General features: G+C 36.8%; 1 protein-coding gene across 1 annotated transcript in view; it reads right to left on the bottom strand.

The window, feature by feature from the left end:
- The window catches only part of LOC123668099 (P protein-like), a 52,969-nt gene that overhangs the window by 7,424 nt on the left and 29,842 nt on the right, over window positions 1-15,703 (bottom strand). The window contains exons 7-17 of the mRNA XM_045601893.1: window positions 11,210-11,390; window positions 8,133-8,281; window positions 7,591-7,794; window positions 5,976-6,091; window positions 5,632-5,770; window positions 4,782-4,917; window positions 4,030-4,127; window positions 3,203-3,304; window positions 2,449-2,542; window positions 1,909-2,051; window positions 1,462-1,572 (exon numbers count right to left, since the gene is read on the bottom strand). Coding sequence (XP_045457849.1) covers window positions 1,462-1,572; window positions 1,909-2,051; window positions 2,449-2,542; window positions 3,203-3,304; window positions 4,030-4,127; window positions 4,782-4,917; window positions 5,632-5,770; window positions 5,976-6,091; window positions 7,591-7,794; window positions 8,133-8,281; window positions 11,210-11,390 — 1,473 coding nt within the window. The remainder of the gene's footprint in view (window positions 1-1,461; window positions 1,573-1,908; window positions 2,052-2,448; window positions 2,543-3,202; window positions 3,305-4,029; window positions 4,128-4,781; window positions 4,918-5,631; window positions 5,771-5,975; window positions 6,092-7,590; window positions 7,795-8,132; window positions 8,282-11,209; window positions 11,391-15,703) is intronic.

The raw sequence follows: 15,703 nt of genomic DNA, 5'->3' as shown, positions 1-15,703 counted from the left end.
TCTCAATCTTCTATAAGTGCACTTAAAATCCTTCCCGGCTTTAGCTACTTTACTCACCACAGTAACACAACACTACAGAGCAGTATTATTTGGCTGTGACATTATGTAAGGTTGACGTAATCAAATCTCAACGGCCCTCAGGAGGAAGTGCGGCTGTCTCGGGGAAGACACACACAATGAGGTAGGGCAAAGCAGGAATTTCCTGCTCAAAATATGGGGTAGCCCGACTGGGGTAGTACCTCGACCTAATAAAGATCACAGCAAAATAATACTGTTTTCAAGCAGTATTATGTTCCTGTTGGTGAATAAGGTGACCAGAGCTCCTGGGAGGGATCGGGGATTGGGTCGGCAACGCGCTTGCGATGCTTCTGGTGTTGCAGGCGTCTATAAGCTACGGCAATCGCTTACCATCAGGTGAGCCGTACGTTTGTTTGCCGACCTAGTGACATAAAAAAAACAATACACATACGAACAATCTACGCCCAGACTACAATCCAGCCCAGACAAAGATCTGTATGACCAATAGAAATGTACGTAGCACGTTTTTTTTTTAAATATAGATCAACAATCGACAAATTTGGTATTATTTATAAACACTATTTCTACGGTACAAAGCCGCCCTGCGACAAAGCCAGCCCTGCGGTCACCAACCCGCCTGCCCAGCGTGGTGACTATAGGCAACACACATGAGTTCACGGTATTTTTGGTGTAAACTTGTGGAGGCCTATGTCCAGCAGTGGACTGTATAGGCTGTAATGATGATTTCCACGGTAGTCGATTCTTGTCAAAGCATCGATGCTATTTATGCAGATTTCAGCAAGGGTTCCTCAATTTGTCTTTCAAACACTTTATTGATATTGTAGCAGTCGTTTACCATAGAGATTATTGTAACACGGTACTTTTAAATCAACGTGAGATGCACTACGTGTTTCGTAGGTACGCCTGATGACATGTTGGTGTTTATCATTACGAAATTGTTCAAATGTGTTTAATGTTGGCCAATTCTCACACCCACTTGATATGCACACAAAATTTCATAAATATCGGTCCAGCCGTTTTGGAGAACGGTAACTAGCAATGCTAGTTGCATTGTGATACGAGAATTTTATATATAAGATAATAATAAAAGAGCTCGTAATAATCATTTTTGTAATATAGTTTAATTTTAGCAGTGACTTGTAAAGTTATGATACACCCCCAATCGGGATGCTCCAAATTATAAACTAAGCAATGTAGCTTTACTGTTGGGTTATAGCGATTTTTGCTCTTAATCTTACTACCCATTGAATTTTGGAAGAATGGGTGCGATTTGATTACACACTCTGTTTCACTGCTTCAGGCTGATAAGGCAGGATAAGGCTGCCATCACTCCTTTTTATCTTTGGTTATGTCCAAGTTGTGCACAATCAAGATTATATATAAATATATGTCCGAAAGGTATGAAGTTTGTACACAACTTACCCATAATATAAGCATTATGGCGACTGTGAGTCTCGACTCTTCTCCAACCTTTAATATTAGGGATTCCGTTAGACTTCCTATCCACGCTATTAAACCTAGTTTTGATAACGCCTGAAAAGAAAAATTAATAACCAACACGTTTTAGACCTTCAAGACATTTTTCATTTATGCTACTTGTACCTAAATGTATACATAAATTCCGGAAGTAACTTTCAAAATGTTTCAGACGCTTCTATTGAAACCAATTTTATTCCTTTGAAACCAAGATTAATGAAAATTTGTACGAAAGACATTTTAAATTTATCTATGTTTAACAAATATTACTCAATACGAATAAACGTTACATTCAAACGTTGCCGTGAATTCGAATTGTGGAATATTGTATTCTAGAGAAATGTAGTCAAATTACGTTCTAAATTGGCAATAAATATATAGAGCAATATTTACCTCCATCAAAACGAATAAAGCAGCGAAGAACAAGAGGGTAGACCACTCCACTCTGGCCAGTATCGGTTCTAAGTCCTCTCTCTCAGCTAGAAGCAATAGAAGTATTGCTCCCAGTAACGCCGTCCAACCCAGAGATAACACCTCTGTCACATGTAGGAAAAAAAAAACATCAAAAGTTAAATTTTATACTTTGTCATTGTTGTTGTATGTTTTTGCTCTACAAGAAAGATGTATTCTTAAAAACCTATTTGCATTTTTTATTGTTTTATTTTCACCAGATCTTTTTTCTCAAAAGTTATTCTATTTGCTTTATGTATAAAATTTAACTGGTATGTGTTGCTTCAGTGCAACACCAACCAAAGGTTGACAAATCTTACCAAATTCTTGGGCGAAATGTTTCTAAAGTTTTCTAATATTTTTTTGGAGATTCTAATGGAATGGAAAACAAGGAAAATTGTGCAGTAAATTTGGAATTTCTTCACGAGTTCGACAGTTCGCACGATAAGACAAAGTTTGTTAAGTTGAGGTGAAATAACTTACGCAGTTCAGGTATGGCGTGTAGGAAGAATACTACTACGACAAAAGTGACACAAATGGTAGCTTTCACTAGAAGCTGTTTGTCTCTGATACGATACTGAAATAAATCAAAGATTTAATTATAACAAATGCTAAAATTCATGAAAAAGAAGCTGGAAGCTTTTTAGTAGTAACAAAATACGTAGGTACGCAGATTCTAGATCACAGTCAAACTAGCTCCCTTTTCTGAGTTAGGCCATGGTACTGTAGCAAGTTTCATTAAATTATATACGTGGTTAATACAGGTATTCTTGTAATTTTAATAAATTGTATGTATGAAATAAATAAATAAATAAAAGATTTAATATGTTTAACGAATCTCTAAAGTCAGGTAAAAAGTATGTAACTATTAGTTCTGTAATCACAATTGCGTTCTGATAATATATTACCGTCAAAGACAAAACAGTTTGACGGTTTTATCTACTGTTTTTATTCTAGATTTATGACATTGATAGAATACCAAACTGTCAAAATAAATCGTTAATGGTTCATCCATTAATCCAATTATATTATACTAGCTGTACTCTGCGCGCGTTGCTAGGCTTTATTTGGTCGTTCCACTCAGAAATCTTTGTGGGCTCATGCACAACACTTTGCTGAAGATCATGACATGATTTAATGCATAATTTACGATTCTATAAAGGACGTACAGACAAACTTTCATTTTTATATATGTCGATTACGGCTTTAACGCCTATAAGTCCTACAACAAATCTACCTTTTCCTTCATCTGAGCGAGTGTTGAACAAAATAGTGGGTCAGTCCTTGATTTCCCACTCCCCGCCTCACGCTTCATCAGAGTGGTCTGCAGTCTCTGTACCTGCGATAAATTGACTTTATTTATATTAGTTGAACCTGTCGTTTAAGATCTTAAGTGATTCTGATTTCTGCTCCGTGGGTTGTAGGTTCGATTCCCGCCTAAGTCTGGGTGTAACATACATATTTATTAGCGATATCTTCCAGACAATCAGCGTCGAAGAAATAATGTGATACAAGCGGAAAGGGTGTATAGAGTAAAAATTACGCAGAACAACACGAAAAATAAATATAAATACACAGATATACATACATATATAAATACATATATACATACATATATACATTCATATATACATCAATATAAGTTATAACAATCTTGGGGGTACTACTTATACTACTTATGTTAAAATAAAGGTATATTATCTCATCATTACAGCCTATACAGTCCACTGCTGGACATAGGCCTCCACAAGTTTACGCCAAAAATAACGTGAACTCATGTGTTTTGTCCATAGTCACCACGCTGGGCAGGCGGGTTGGTGACCGCAGTACTGGCTTTGTCGCACCGAAGACGCTGCTGCCCGTCTTCGGCCTGTGTATTTCAAAGCCAGCAGTTCGATGGTTATCCCGCCATCGGTCGGCTTCTTAAGTTCCAAGGTGGTTGTGGAACATTGTTATCCCTTAATCGCCTCTTACGACACCCACGGGAAGAGAGGGGGTGGCTAAATTCTTTAGTGCCGTAGCCACACAGCACGTATATTATCTAGCTTAAGATTATATACCTACTTTTTTCTCCAGCGCTCTCCTCACGATGTCTTCATCTCTCGAATAAGATGAGAGGGATGCTGCGGCACGTTTCCAGACTCCTATCTCCTGACGCATTTCTGTAATATAGACACTCACCCATAAAACGGATAAAGTTCTCTATTTTTAAGAGTAATCCTACCCTCAGATAAGACATAGCAGGAAATATCCTGCTCAAAATCTGGAGCAGTCGACTGGGGAAGTTCCTCGATCTTGCAGAAGATCACAGCTAAATAATACTGCTATCAAGCGGTGTTTTGTTCCTGTGGTAAATAGGGTAGCCAGGGCTGATAAAAAGGGACATGGTTTTGCAGCAAATTTTCGGTTGTTTTTTCTCTCTAATTATTTGGGTACACAAACAGTTTTAAAGCATCTAGGTACAACATAGACAGAATATATACAAAACGTTTTTTTTGTTATCGCAGGGTAACCCATTTAGGGTGATATCCAGGATGCCCGGGAATTCCTAGACCGTATGTCGGCTTCAGCACTTGGGGGGTGCAATACCGAAAAAAACGGACTTAACGTAACACCAACGCCGTTTACCATGAACTTCTAAATTTTAGTTTAGTGCACTAATTTTATGGTGTTTAGTGGAAGGCCATCGGGTAATCAACCCGATGTCCTTTCACTAAAACTAGAAAAAAAAAAATTGAACTCGACTCGAATAGAGGACCCGTTATTATTGCTTACAAAAGGTAAATCAGTTAAATCTAAAGTGATTGGTTCCTTACCCACGATATCCCTGGGCACGCTATGTCTCAACTTGTTCATATCTCGGAACATATAACGGAGCTGTATGTATGTCTGCACGCACACCAGCAATATCCCCAAACCCATGTGTAGGGTGAATGTTGTGAAGTTTATATTCTGTAATATATCAAACTCCAAATCAAAATTGCTCCCAAACGAAAAAAAAAGTCTCTGTACTTGTGTAGGCATGTAAGAAGTTATACTTCATTGGCTAGCTAACTTCACGTTGCTAACTTCTTCTTCGTTGACTAGCTAACTTCATGGTGTTAGTTTTTTGTGACGGTGTGTACGCGCATTATAAAAATTTACAATCATCATTTTTCCCTAACGCACCAAAAGAAATATAACTTCAAAAATACTTCGTAGGTAAACGGAAAATTAGTCAAGTAAATACGCATTATTAGATATAGCTTAAAAAGTACCGATCTCAATCAAATTTGTATGAGACTACACAACAAGTGCAAGCTTTCGACTAGTAAAAATTATCAAAATCGATCCACCCAGTAAAAATTATCGTGAAAAACTTGCAGTCGAATTGAAAAATTCCTCTGATCTATATAAATAAAAATGAATGTTACTAAGCGCATCAGTCGAGAATGGCTCGACCAATTCGGCTAATTTTTTTTTGTATGTTTCTTAAGGCCCACGGAAGGTTTTAATGCAAAAAAAAATAATTAAAAAAATATATTTTTACTACTAACTTTTGAAAGAACGAAGTCTGTCTGGGCAGTTAGTTCTAGAATTAACACAAGTTATACTCCATCTCGTTGTTCCACCTACTTTATACTATCGGCTAAAAGTAAATTAGTACATTTATAAAACATTTCTTACCGCGTGTAACACGGACGGATGGCTGGCAATGATAACGTTGGGGGGGTCGCCCACGGGGGTGGCGGCACCCCCCACGTTACTGAAGATCACCATCGACATCAAAACCGGCACAGGATTCAGTTGCATCACTTCGCATAGCCTGGTGAAAAAGTATTTTATCATTCAAATTATATCTTCTATACTAGTAAATGGAGCCGGTTTTTTTGGTGATGAATTTATTTAAGGTTCAATATATTAGCCACTGAACACGTTTTTGTCATGAAACATGTAAATTTGTTTTTTTTTTTTTGACTTATCTCCTTTTTCCTTGAGACTACAAATGTATAATGAAATACTTTTATTACCGTATCGTGACAGGTGTCATCAACAGCACAGTGGTGACGTTGTCCAGGAAGGTCGAGAAGATCGCCGTGAAGAAACACAGCGTATTGATAAGAGGCCAAGTCCTACCTCCTGTCATCTGGGACGCAAAAAATTTAAACAAACATTAAATAAACGCTGTTAAATAAACGTGCTGTGTGGCTACGGCACTGAAGAATTTAGCCACCCCTCTCTTCCCGTGGGTGTCGTAAGAGGCGACTAAGGGATAACACAGTTCCACTACCACCTTGGAACTTAAGAAGCCGACCGATGGCGGGATAACCATCCAACTGCTGGCTTTGAAATACACAGGCCGAAGACGGCCAGAAGCGTCTTCGATGCGACAAAGCCAGCCCTGCGGTCACCAACCCGCCTGCCCAGCGTGGTGACTATGGGCAACACACATGAGTTCACGTTATTTTTGGCGTAAACTTGTGGAGGCCTATGTCCAGCAGTGGACTGTATAGGCTGTAATGATTGATAATGATTGAAATAAACGCCTCACACTTTTGGCGGTGCGATGGTATAGTTTGTGAAGTTCTTCGTCCGCTATCGCAAAGGGAGGATCCTCCGACCAGACGGGTGTTGTGTCTGGTGGGCTACCGGCCCGACGGTTGTTGTCGGGATCTTGTATATATACTCAAACACGTAGATAACTTTGATAGCGCGATGTAGGATACGTCAGTTTTCTCTAGTTTGTATGCCGCGCGATAGATGTCGCTACACACACAACGACCCCCACTAGTATTTTCTCCTGTGTCGGGGGTCCGGAAACATACAATACAAACAAATACGGACAAGAGTATTGTACACTAAGTGAGAATTTTTTTTTTCATCGGAAGAAAATATAAACGTGTATAAAAGGCAGTCTTATCGCCAAAAGAGCGATCTCTTTCATACAGGATCTTTTTGTTGAGAGACTGGGTGTCTGGCATCTTCTCCAAAGTCTTATTTGAAAGTTTGGACTTTTCATCTGGTCACTTATGTTACTTGTAACAAGTAAATTTTTAATTTAATTTTGATTTTACTAATGCGTATGTACATAATAGTTCGGATGACTTTGTTTTCATACAAACATAAATTAATACATAAATATTACACTAGGCTTATGGAAAAATTATAATCTACAAATACCCGGGCTAGGCAACGGGTAGGGTTGGTATTTTATAAAACAGTAGTAGAACCGGCAGACGTTGTCCTGCCCGGAATTGCAACTACCTGGAAGCTGATTTATTGACAGCAGCGCCATCTACCGGGTCCAATTGTATTTTCAAACCATCCATGGATCCATTGAAATGCACACACGACATTTCAACAAATTCCTTACAAACACTGCTACCTGGCGAACTACGTAGTGTCGTATTTTTTTTTTAGTTTTTTAATAAAAATAACACGGTCATTAAATGAAATATTTTTTTATATTGGAAATCATATATTTTAAGTTATACAAAGTTACATATCTGTGCAAAATTTCACTAAAAACGGTTCAGTAGTGTCAGAGATTAGCTCGGACAAAGATCGTGACAGGAGATTTTTTATATATACAGATTAGAAAATATGTAGCTTAACATAAACCATAACTAAAGTTATAAAACCTACTTCAAAAGCAACAACCGCTAGGTAATCAAACAGCCCAGTCTCCGCCAATATGGCGACCAGGATCATCATGCTGAAGAGCAGCAGCAGGGTCTCCACGTCCAGCCAGGAGACCAGCTCCGGGAGCGAGGGTCGCTCCCCGCTGAGAGCCAGGACTGCGATCCCCAGGGACGATGAGAGTAAGGCGGCGATCGTTCTGTTTACTATCTGGAGGGTATTTGAAAAAAACGAAAAAATCGTTTTGAAGGGCAAATGATAAAAGGGATACAAGATAAGAGGTTATCAATTCGATTCTATGATTTTTTAAATATATTTATTATTGTTTGTATACATTGTACAGCAGCGTCTTCGGTACGACAAAGCCAGCCCTGCGGTCACCAACCCGCCCAGCGTGGTGACTATGGGCAACACACATGAGTTCACGCCATTTTTGGCGCGAACTTGTGGAGGCCTACGTCCGGTAGGTGACTGCGATATGCTGAAGTGATGATGATGATATTGTACAGTAAGGTATAGATGAAAGTACTAAAATTATTAATATCTACCTCTAAAATTATCAAGACGTAGAGCGTGCAGAGCAGAAGTGTAGCGTAAATGATACCGTCCTCTTCAGACAAAGGATCTAGGTGGTAGCTGACAGTTAAAGGCACTGTTCTGTTGCTGGCTGTACTTATCCGCAGAGATATGGAGCTTTCTGGAAAATATGTTCTATAATTATAATATATACAGATTTAAATTAAACAACATTTACTACTTTTTGCATATCAATATTCCAAACAAGCGTAGGACTCCCCTGCTGGTAAGGATGGGTTTACCGTTGCTTATAGACGCCTGCAACACAACAGAAGCATCTCCAGCGCTACCCTCGAGCCTATCTTTTATATGTCATGTCTATCATGTTTATTATTAACGCGTAACTACGTTTATAGTTTACGATTCTATATAGGGCATACAGACAAACATTTATTTATCTATATATTCTATATATATATATATATGGTATGTGCCAAATACCGAGGTCCTGCGAGTTTCTGGAATGTGTGGAGTGGAGGCTTTGCTTATCCAGAGACAACTGAGATGGTGTGGGCATGTCCTTCGCATGGATGACCGTCGTCTACCCAAAGCGGTCTTTTACTCTGAGATGGCAGAGGGTAAACGAAGGCACGGCGGTCAACATATACGGTATGAGGATATGCTCAAAAGAAACTTGAATGCTTGTGCTATTGATCCCGAAAGCTGGGAGGAACTCGCATTAAATACTATAGGTCATCTTAGCGATCTACTACCAATCATAAAATTAAGTCATTTGAAGAAAATCGACTTCTAGCGCTTAATTCAAAACGCCATGTTAATAAACAGATACCTAAACCCTCCTATACTTACACATACAACTTTGCGGGTCAGCTTTACTGCCGCACTTGCTCTAGGACATTTAACTAAATGTGGATTAGCGAGCCATATTAGGGCCCATCAGAGAAATTAGTCATGACTCCCTGGGTCGCCGTCATCGAAATCGATGAGGAGGACTACTACTATATATATATATACTAGCTGTGCCCGCGGCTTCGCCCGCGTTCAAATTAGTTTGTCACAAAGTTTTCCCGGCAAACTTCCAGTGAAACTCTCATCGAAATCGGCTAAGCCGTTCCGTAAACCTTCCTCTTGCCAATGGTCGAGTCCTCTCCAATGGTGAAACCGCATGAAAATTCGTTCAATAGATTTTGAGCGAATCGATCACATACACTTTTGGGGACTTTGTTTTATAATACACTAACTGTTGCCTGCGACTACGCCCGCGTGGTTATGAAGATATGCATTACTTAACTTTAAGATGTTTAACGCAAATTATTTTTTTATTTCAGTAACTTGAAATCCTTATCAAACTGAGTAACTTTTTAAAAGGCACAATTTAGTATAATTTAATAGTTATTTTTATAAAACCTCACACCACACCATACACCACATTTTTAGTTTTATTTTCAGGCTGTATATGTTTCATACAAACTATCAACCCCAATTAAACCCCCTTAGCGGTGGAATATCGGAAAATCTGTTCTTAGCGGACATCTGCTAACTATAATCTACCTCCCTGCCAAATTTTGTCTTTGTCCAACCTGGATGGATGGGACCATCCAGCGGTTTTTGAGTTCTCGTAATGAGTGAGTTAGTGACCTTTCTCTTTTATATATATATATATATATATATATATATATATATATAGATTACGATGCATTATTTGAACACCTCCTCACCATCTATAGATTATATATTTTAAATTTCAAGTCTCTTACTTCAAAAACATAAGACTTTCATACAAACTTCCGACCCCCGTTTTACCCCCTTAGGGGTCGAATTTCGTAAAATCCGTTCTTAGCAGATGTCTATGCCCTATATGAAGCCTGCCTGCTAAATTTCATGTTTGTAGCTGTTATAGTTCCGGAGATTTCGTGATGAGTGAGTCAATCTACCATCCCCCGTTTTAACCTCAAAGAAGAGTTGCTTTCTAAAAATAAATTATTTAAACACCTTCTCACCATCTAAAGAGCGTACATTTTAAATTTCAAGTCTCTTACTTCAAAAACATAGGACTTTCATACAAACTTCCAACCCCCGTTTTACCCCCTTAGGGGTCGAATTTCGTAAAATCCGTTGTTAGCAGATGTTTACGCCCTATATGAAGCCTTTCTGCCAAATTTCAAGTTTGTGGGTATTATAGTTTCGGAGATTTCGTGATGAGTAAGTCAACCTACCATCCCCCTTTTTAACCCCAAAAGGGGGTTGATTTCTTAAGATACATTATTCGGACACCTTTTCATCATCTATAGAGCATATATTTTAAATTTCAAGTCTCTTACTTCAAAAACATAGGACTTTCATACAAACTTGCAACCCCCATTTTACCCCTTTAGGGGTTGAGTTTCGTAAAATCCGTTCTTAGCGGATGCCTACATCCTATAAGGAGCCTACCTGCCAAATTTCAAGTTTGTAGGTGTTATAGTTTCGGAGATTTCGTGATGAGTGAGTGGCCTTTCGCTTTTATATATATTATTATTATAGATGTAGAATATTTTTATAAATAGAATATTTTTTTAAAAGAATACTCGGAGCGTGATCTACAATCGATACCGAAGCCAAAAATATAGTTTTTAGAATTTTTGTCTGTTTGTCTGTTCTTCTGTATGTATGTCCGGGATAAATTCAAAAAGTACTGCATGGATTTACTTCAAATTTGGCACGAATATTATTAAGAAGTCGGGTCAACCTATAGGCTACAAAATATCACGCTATCACCTATGGGAAACGAGCAGTGAACCTTTATTTCCTCAACGCATTCTGTAACAACGTGTAATCTAACGACGCATATTTGAATGTTGTTATTATTATGTTAATAACCATACTATAAGCTAGCTTCACACTATAAATAAAGACATTCTGTAGTATATTTAGTATCAGCATTGCACCCGTGCGAAGCCGGGGCGGGTCGCTAGTATATATAAATGTAGCTTGGAAGTGAAATAATTGAGCAGGGATGCACATGCAATTTGGAGGAGTCCGACTGGGGAAGTACCGTACCCCACTCGTAGACATAAGAAATTAAAACAAAAATATTTGAAATTCTTACCGTTTTTAAAATTACTCGCTGATATATTGTTCGCTGTATCGACGTTAAGCGCTCCGCTGATGTTCATAAGTGGTGGGTAGTCTGTATCTTTCTTGATGATGAGAGTTTTGGTCTCAGAGGCGCTAGGCGAGAAATCGATGATATTATCAGGTTGGAGGGGAATGATCCATGGTGATGAATCCTGGGAAGAAATATAGAAGGGTTGATATCTTCCAAAGCCATTCTGCGTAAAAAAACTGTTGCCGATGTCGACAGAGCTTTGGTTACCTTACTCTTCGCAGGAGTAGGTACAACACTGCTTGAGTTTAGTATTGTTTGTCTGTGATCTAAACTCAATCTGTTATACATGATTGTTGCAAAACTTTTACTGTTAACGTAGGGCACGCAGCGGAAGCTCTCAAAAGGAAAAAAACCCGATTTTGAAACTTTCTTCATTGGTGCTTCGCTCCTATTGGTCTTAGCGTTATGATATATAGCCTATAGGCTTCCTCGATAAATGGGCTATCTAAGACTGAAAGAATTTTTCAAATCGGACCAGTAGTTGCTGAGATTAGCTTGTTCAAAGAAAGAAAGAAAAAAACAAACAAAATCTTCAGCTTTATAATATTAGATATGACATATTTACTGTTTTATTTAGATGAAATACAATAAAATCCGGGCAGGTTGTATAGTCACAAAGATAATAAAGGAAATATTATAAAATGTTTGTGAGTATTTGTAAACGAACCATCTTTCCCTCCAAATATTATCAACAACAGTTATATGATTGCGTTATGATCATAAATATTTATGAAAATGTATGTCTGTTTGTAAACACTATTGTTCTTGAGCTATGAAACGATTTATGACTATCTGAGAGTTTTATGTGATATTATTTGATACTATGAGATTGGAGTATGTTATTTGCATGCAGTTTTTATATATTGTAATTTTGTATGTACATCTGTGTATATGTAATTTTGTATGTGGATTATTGTTTTGTCTGTCAAGTCATATAGAATAGATACCGATAATATATAGATATATAATGAAACAACTTTTTGGATATTTTACTGCAACCATGGTCACGGGAGAAGCATTTAAAAAACTTAATAAACCGCGATAAAATCCGAAACAGTTGTTTCATTATAATGAGTTCAATTTGCGTAAATATTAGAAAACAATATGCACATATGCATTATGCATTTGTGTTACCCATACATTAGGGAATTCTAAAAAAAATTTCAGCGAGGACCGAACCTCAAACGTCGTCTCCTGTATTGATTGATGATTTTCATTGTTATATGAAATTTTGAATAGTTACGAGTTTTATAAATTACTCACTACTTATGCCGCTGCGATCGCTTAGACCCGAAAAAACATCATATCAAAAATTTCGATCTAACGGGTACATCGTTCCATAGCTTAACTGCCTAAAGCACCGAAACGGTCAGTCGGAGATGCAGGTTAGATCCCAACTGGAACGGTCGATTTTTGATATGATATTAAAAATTGTTTAAAAAATATATAGATATATAATTAAATATACGTGAGTAAAATAACCAACTTCGAAATTATATAGAAAAGTAAAATGTACTGAAATTCGCGTGACGAAATGAAAAATAAGTCAGTCAAGTACGGGCCGGGAAATCTGTCGTTTCACTTAATGATTGTATCGCTGTAATTATCAAGATTAAACTTTATAAAAACGACTTAAAGTTCGTTTCTTGTGTGTGAGTTGGCTTTTAAATTAATTATTAGCAAGTAAAATAAAGCTATTAAAAAAACAAATATTCCCAAAATACAAAATGGTTTAAAATATTATTAATTCACAATTAATTAAAAATATAAGTATATTATATATTGGTAATACATAGCTTATATTTAAAAAAAATCTCTGTTATTCTAACATTGATACGGCTATTACTTCTTTTTATTGAGTCACAGCAATACCTATATATTACAAGCTAGGTGCGCTGTGTGGTTACGGCATTAAGAATATAGCCACCCCCTCTCTTCCTGTGGGTGTCGTAAGAGGTGACTAAGGGATAATACAGTTCCACCACCACATTGGAACTTAAAAGGCCGAACGATGGCGGGATAACAATCCAACTGCTGGCTTTGAAATACACAGGTCGAAGACGGGCAGCAGCGTCTTCGGCACGACAAAGCCAGTTGCGGTCACCAACCCGCCTGCCCAGCGTGGTGACTATGGGCAAAACAAGAGAACTTGTGGAGGCTTATGTCCAGCAGTGGTCACACAGCCAAACCAATTATACCTAATATGATTATTTATTATTATAAATTTAAAAGCTATTTAATTAAAACTAATAAGATGACCGAAAAAATCCATGCTCTGATTGACATAGATGATAAAGATGTGTGAATTTTGTGACGCTGTATTTCATGCAAGATATTACTAATTTTGTACTAAATACATTTTATACATTATTTTTTAATGAGCAACTGCGAAATTTCTTGCCTATCTGCTCTGCAGAATCTAACACTTAAAAATAGTTTTAACATTACTGTCTTAAAAGAAACATGTACGGGGACAGTAAAACCCATTAAATTACTCATAAATAATTATTAATAACTTCACGTGCACGTAGACACGACGCGCTTACAATAATCTCTTTGTTAAGCGTTATAGCATTTGTAGCTGAAATCGTGAGTTGCTTTAACATTCAGTTAGCAGATATAATGTACTAACAATATTTAATGCTTGCGCCTCTTTTCTCTATAATAACATTTATATTAAGGTAAATAAATAATCTATACATATCTATACATATAATAAAATGGTAGGAAAGTCAAAACTGTACATTGAATATTTTTTTAAAAGAATACTTGAGGTGTGATCTACAATCGATACCTAAGCCAAAAATATAGTTTTTAGAATTTTTGTCTGTTTGTCGGCATGTATGTCCGGGATAAACTCAAAAAGTACTGCATGGATTTACTTCAAATTTGGCAAGAATATTATTAAGAAGTCGGGTCAACATATAGGCTACAAATTATCACGCTATCACCTACGAGGAACGAGCAGTGAACCTTTATTTCTTCAACGCATTCTGTAACAACGTGTAATCTAACGACGCATATTTGAATGTTGTTATTATGTTAATAACCATGGTATAAGCTAGCTTCATACTATAAATAAAGACATTCTGTAGTATATTAGTATCAGCATTGCACCCGTGCGAAGCCGGGGCGGGTCGCTAATCAATACATATAAAAATTATGGGATGTTATGGGACACCAGGTAGGAACGAAGTTAAGATAATATAGAAGCAACACAATTTGAAAAAAAAAAAATTGTGAATTTTATATATATTTTCTAGTTCTTGATTTTTTAAAATTTTGTTGACTGGTTAATTAAATAATTAAGTACATAAAAGTATTTAGGCAATTTAGTATTTTAGAAAATAACAAATACCGTAAAATAAAATAAATCACACAAAATAATAATAATAATAATAATCAATAATAATAATTCAAACTATTAAGTGAAATAAAAAAACATGTGTCTTTATTTATTTTTGTCGACAGTATAAAATTACATAAATAATTAAAACAAAAAGTATACTAGTAACGTTTTAGTTTTCTTACGGTTTTAGTATCACATTTTTTTCAGTTCGGTCGCCCACTCAAATGTCAAGCCTGTCATAAGGAACTTCGTTCCAATAAAAATGTATACATGCAATGGAACGTGTGCATGTGTGCTCCCGAAAAGCAGCTGAATATCATATCAAAAATCGACCGTTCCAGCGGGGATCGAACCTGCATCTCCGACTTACCGTGTCGGTGCTTTAGCCAATTAAGCTATGGAACGATGTACTCGCTAGATCAAAATTTTTGGTATGGTGATTTTATATTCGGCCTAAGCGACCGTGGCGCCGTAATTTTTTGTAAGGTTAAGTGACTTCCCTAGACGGGTTATTCCATATTTTGAGCAGGATATCTCCCACTTTACCCTACCTCCAAAAGTGTGATATAAATGTAATTATCGTGGACGTATATTGTAACGTTATACGTACATTATTTATACTAGTAAATTAAAATATGCTTAAATTTAATATTTTAAATACGTGAAATGGTTTTTCTTTAAAAAAAAAACATTAATTTATTATAATTAAATCTTGCATGAAAATCTACAGTAATTTATAAAACACAATTTTATCACAAATTTTTTTTTCTACAAATAAATAATATAAATTCATCAACCGGCATTTATATATTCGCGCGGGCAACATTTTATCTTTTCAAAAATTCAAATGAATCTTTTGTCTCGGGTTATAAAAACGGCAGTACCGATCGCCGCCGCGTCATTCATTTTTTGAATGTTGTCTCAAGAAAGTAGTTAACACACATCACATTTTTTATTACGGTCTCTAATACGGTGTCTAATATATATTTAAACATCGTAACCGTAATTCCTAAAATTAGTGTGATCCTTGCTTAGCGTTGTCTCGATTCAACAAATATATATCGTGTCAGTGTTTATCGCCCCCA

Source organism: Melitaea cinxia, chromosome 30 (genome assembly GCF_905220565.1).
Source record: "Melitaea cinxia chromosome 30, ilMelCinx1.1, whole genome shotgun sequence".
Taxonomy (NCBI): Eukaryota; Metazoa; Arthropoda; class Insecta; order Lepidoptera; family Nymphalidae; genus Melitaea; species Melitaea cinxia.
Note: the sequence above shows the minus strand (reverse complement) of the source record. Positions and strands in the feature narration are given on the sequence as shown.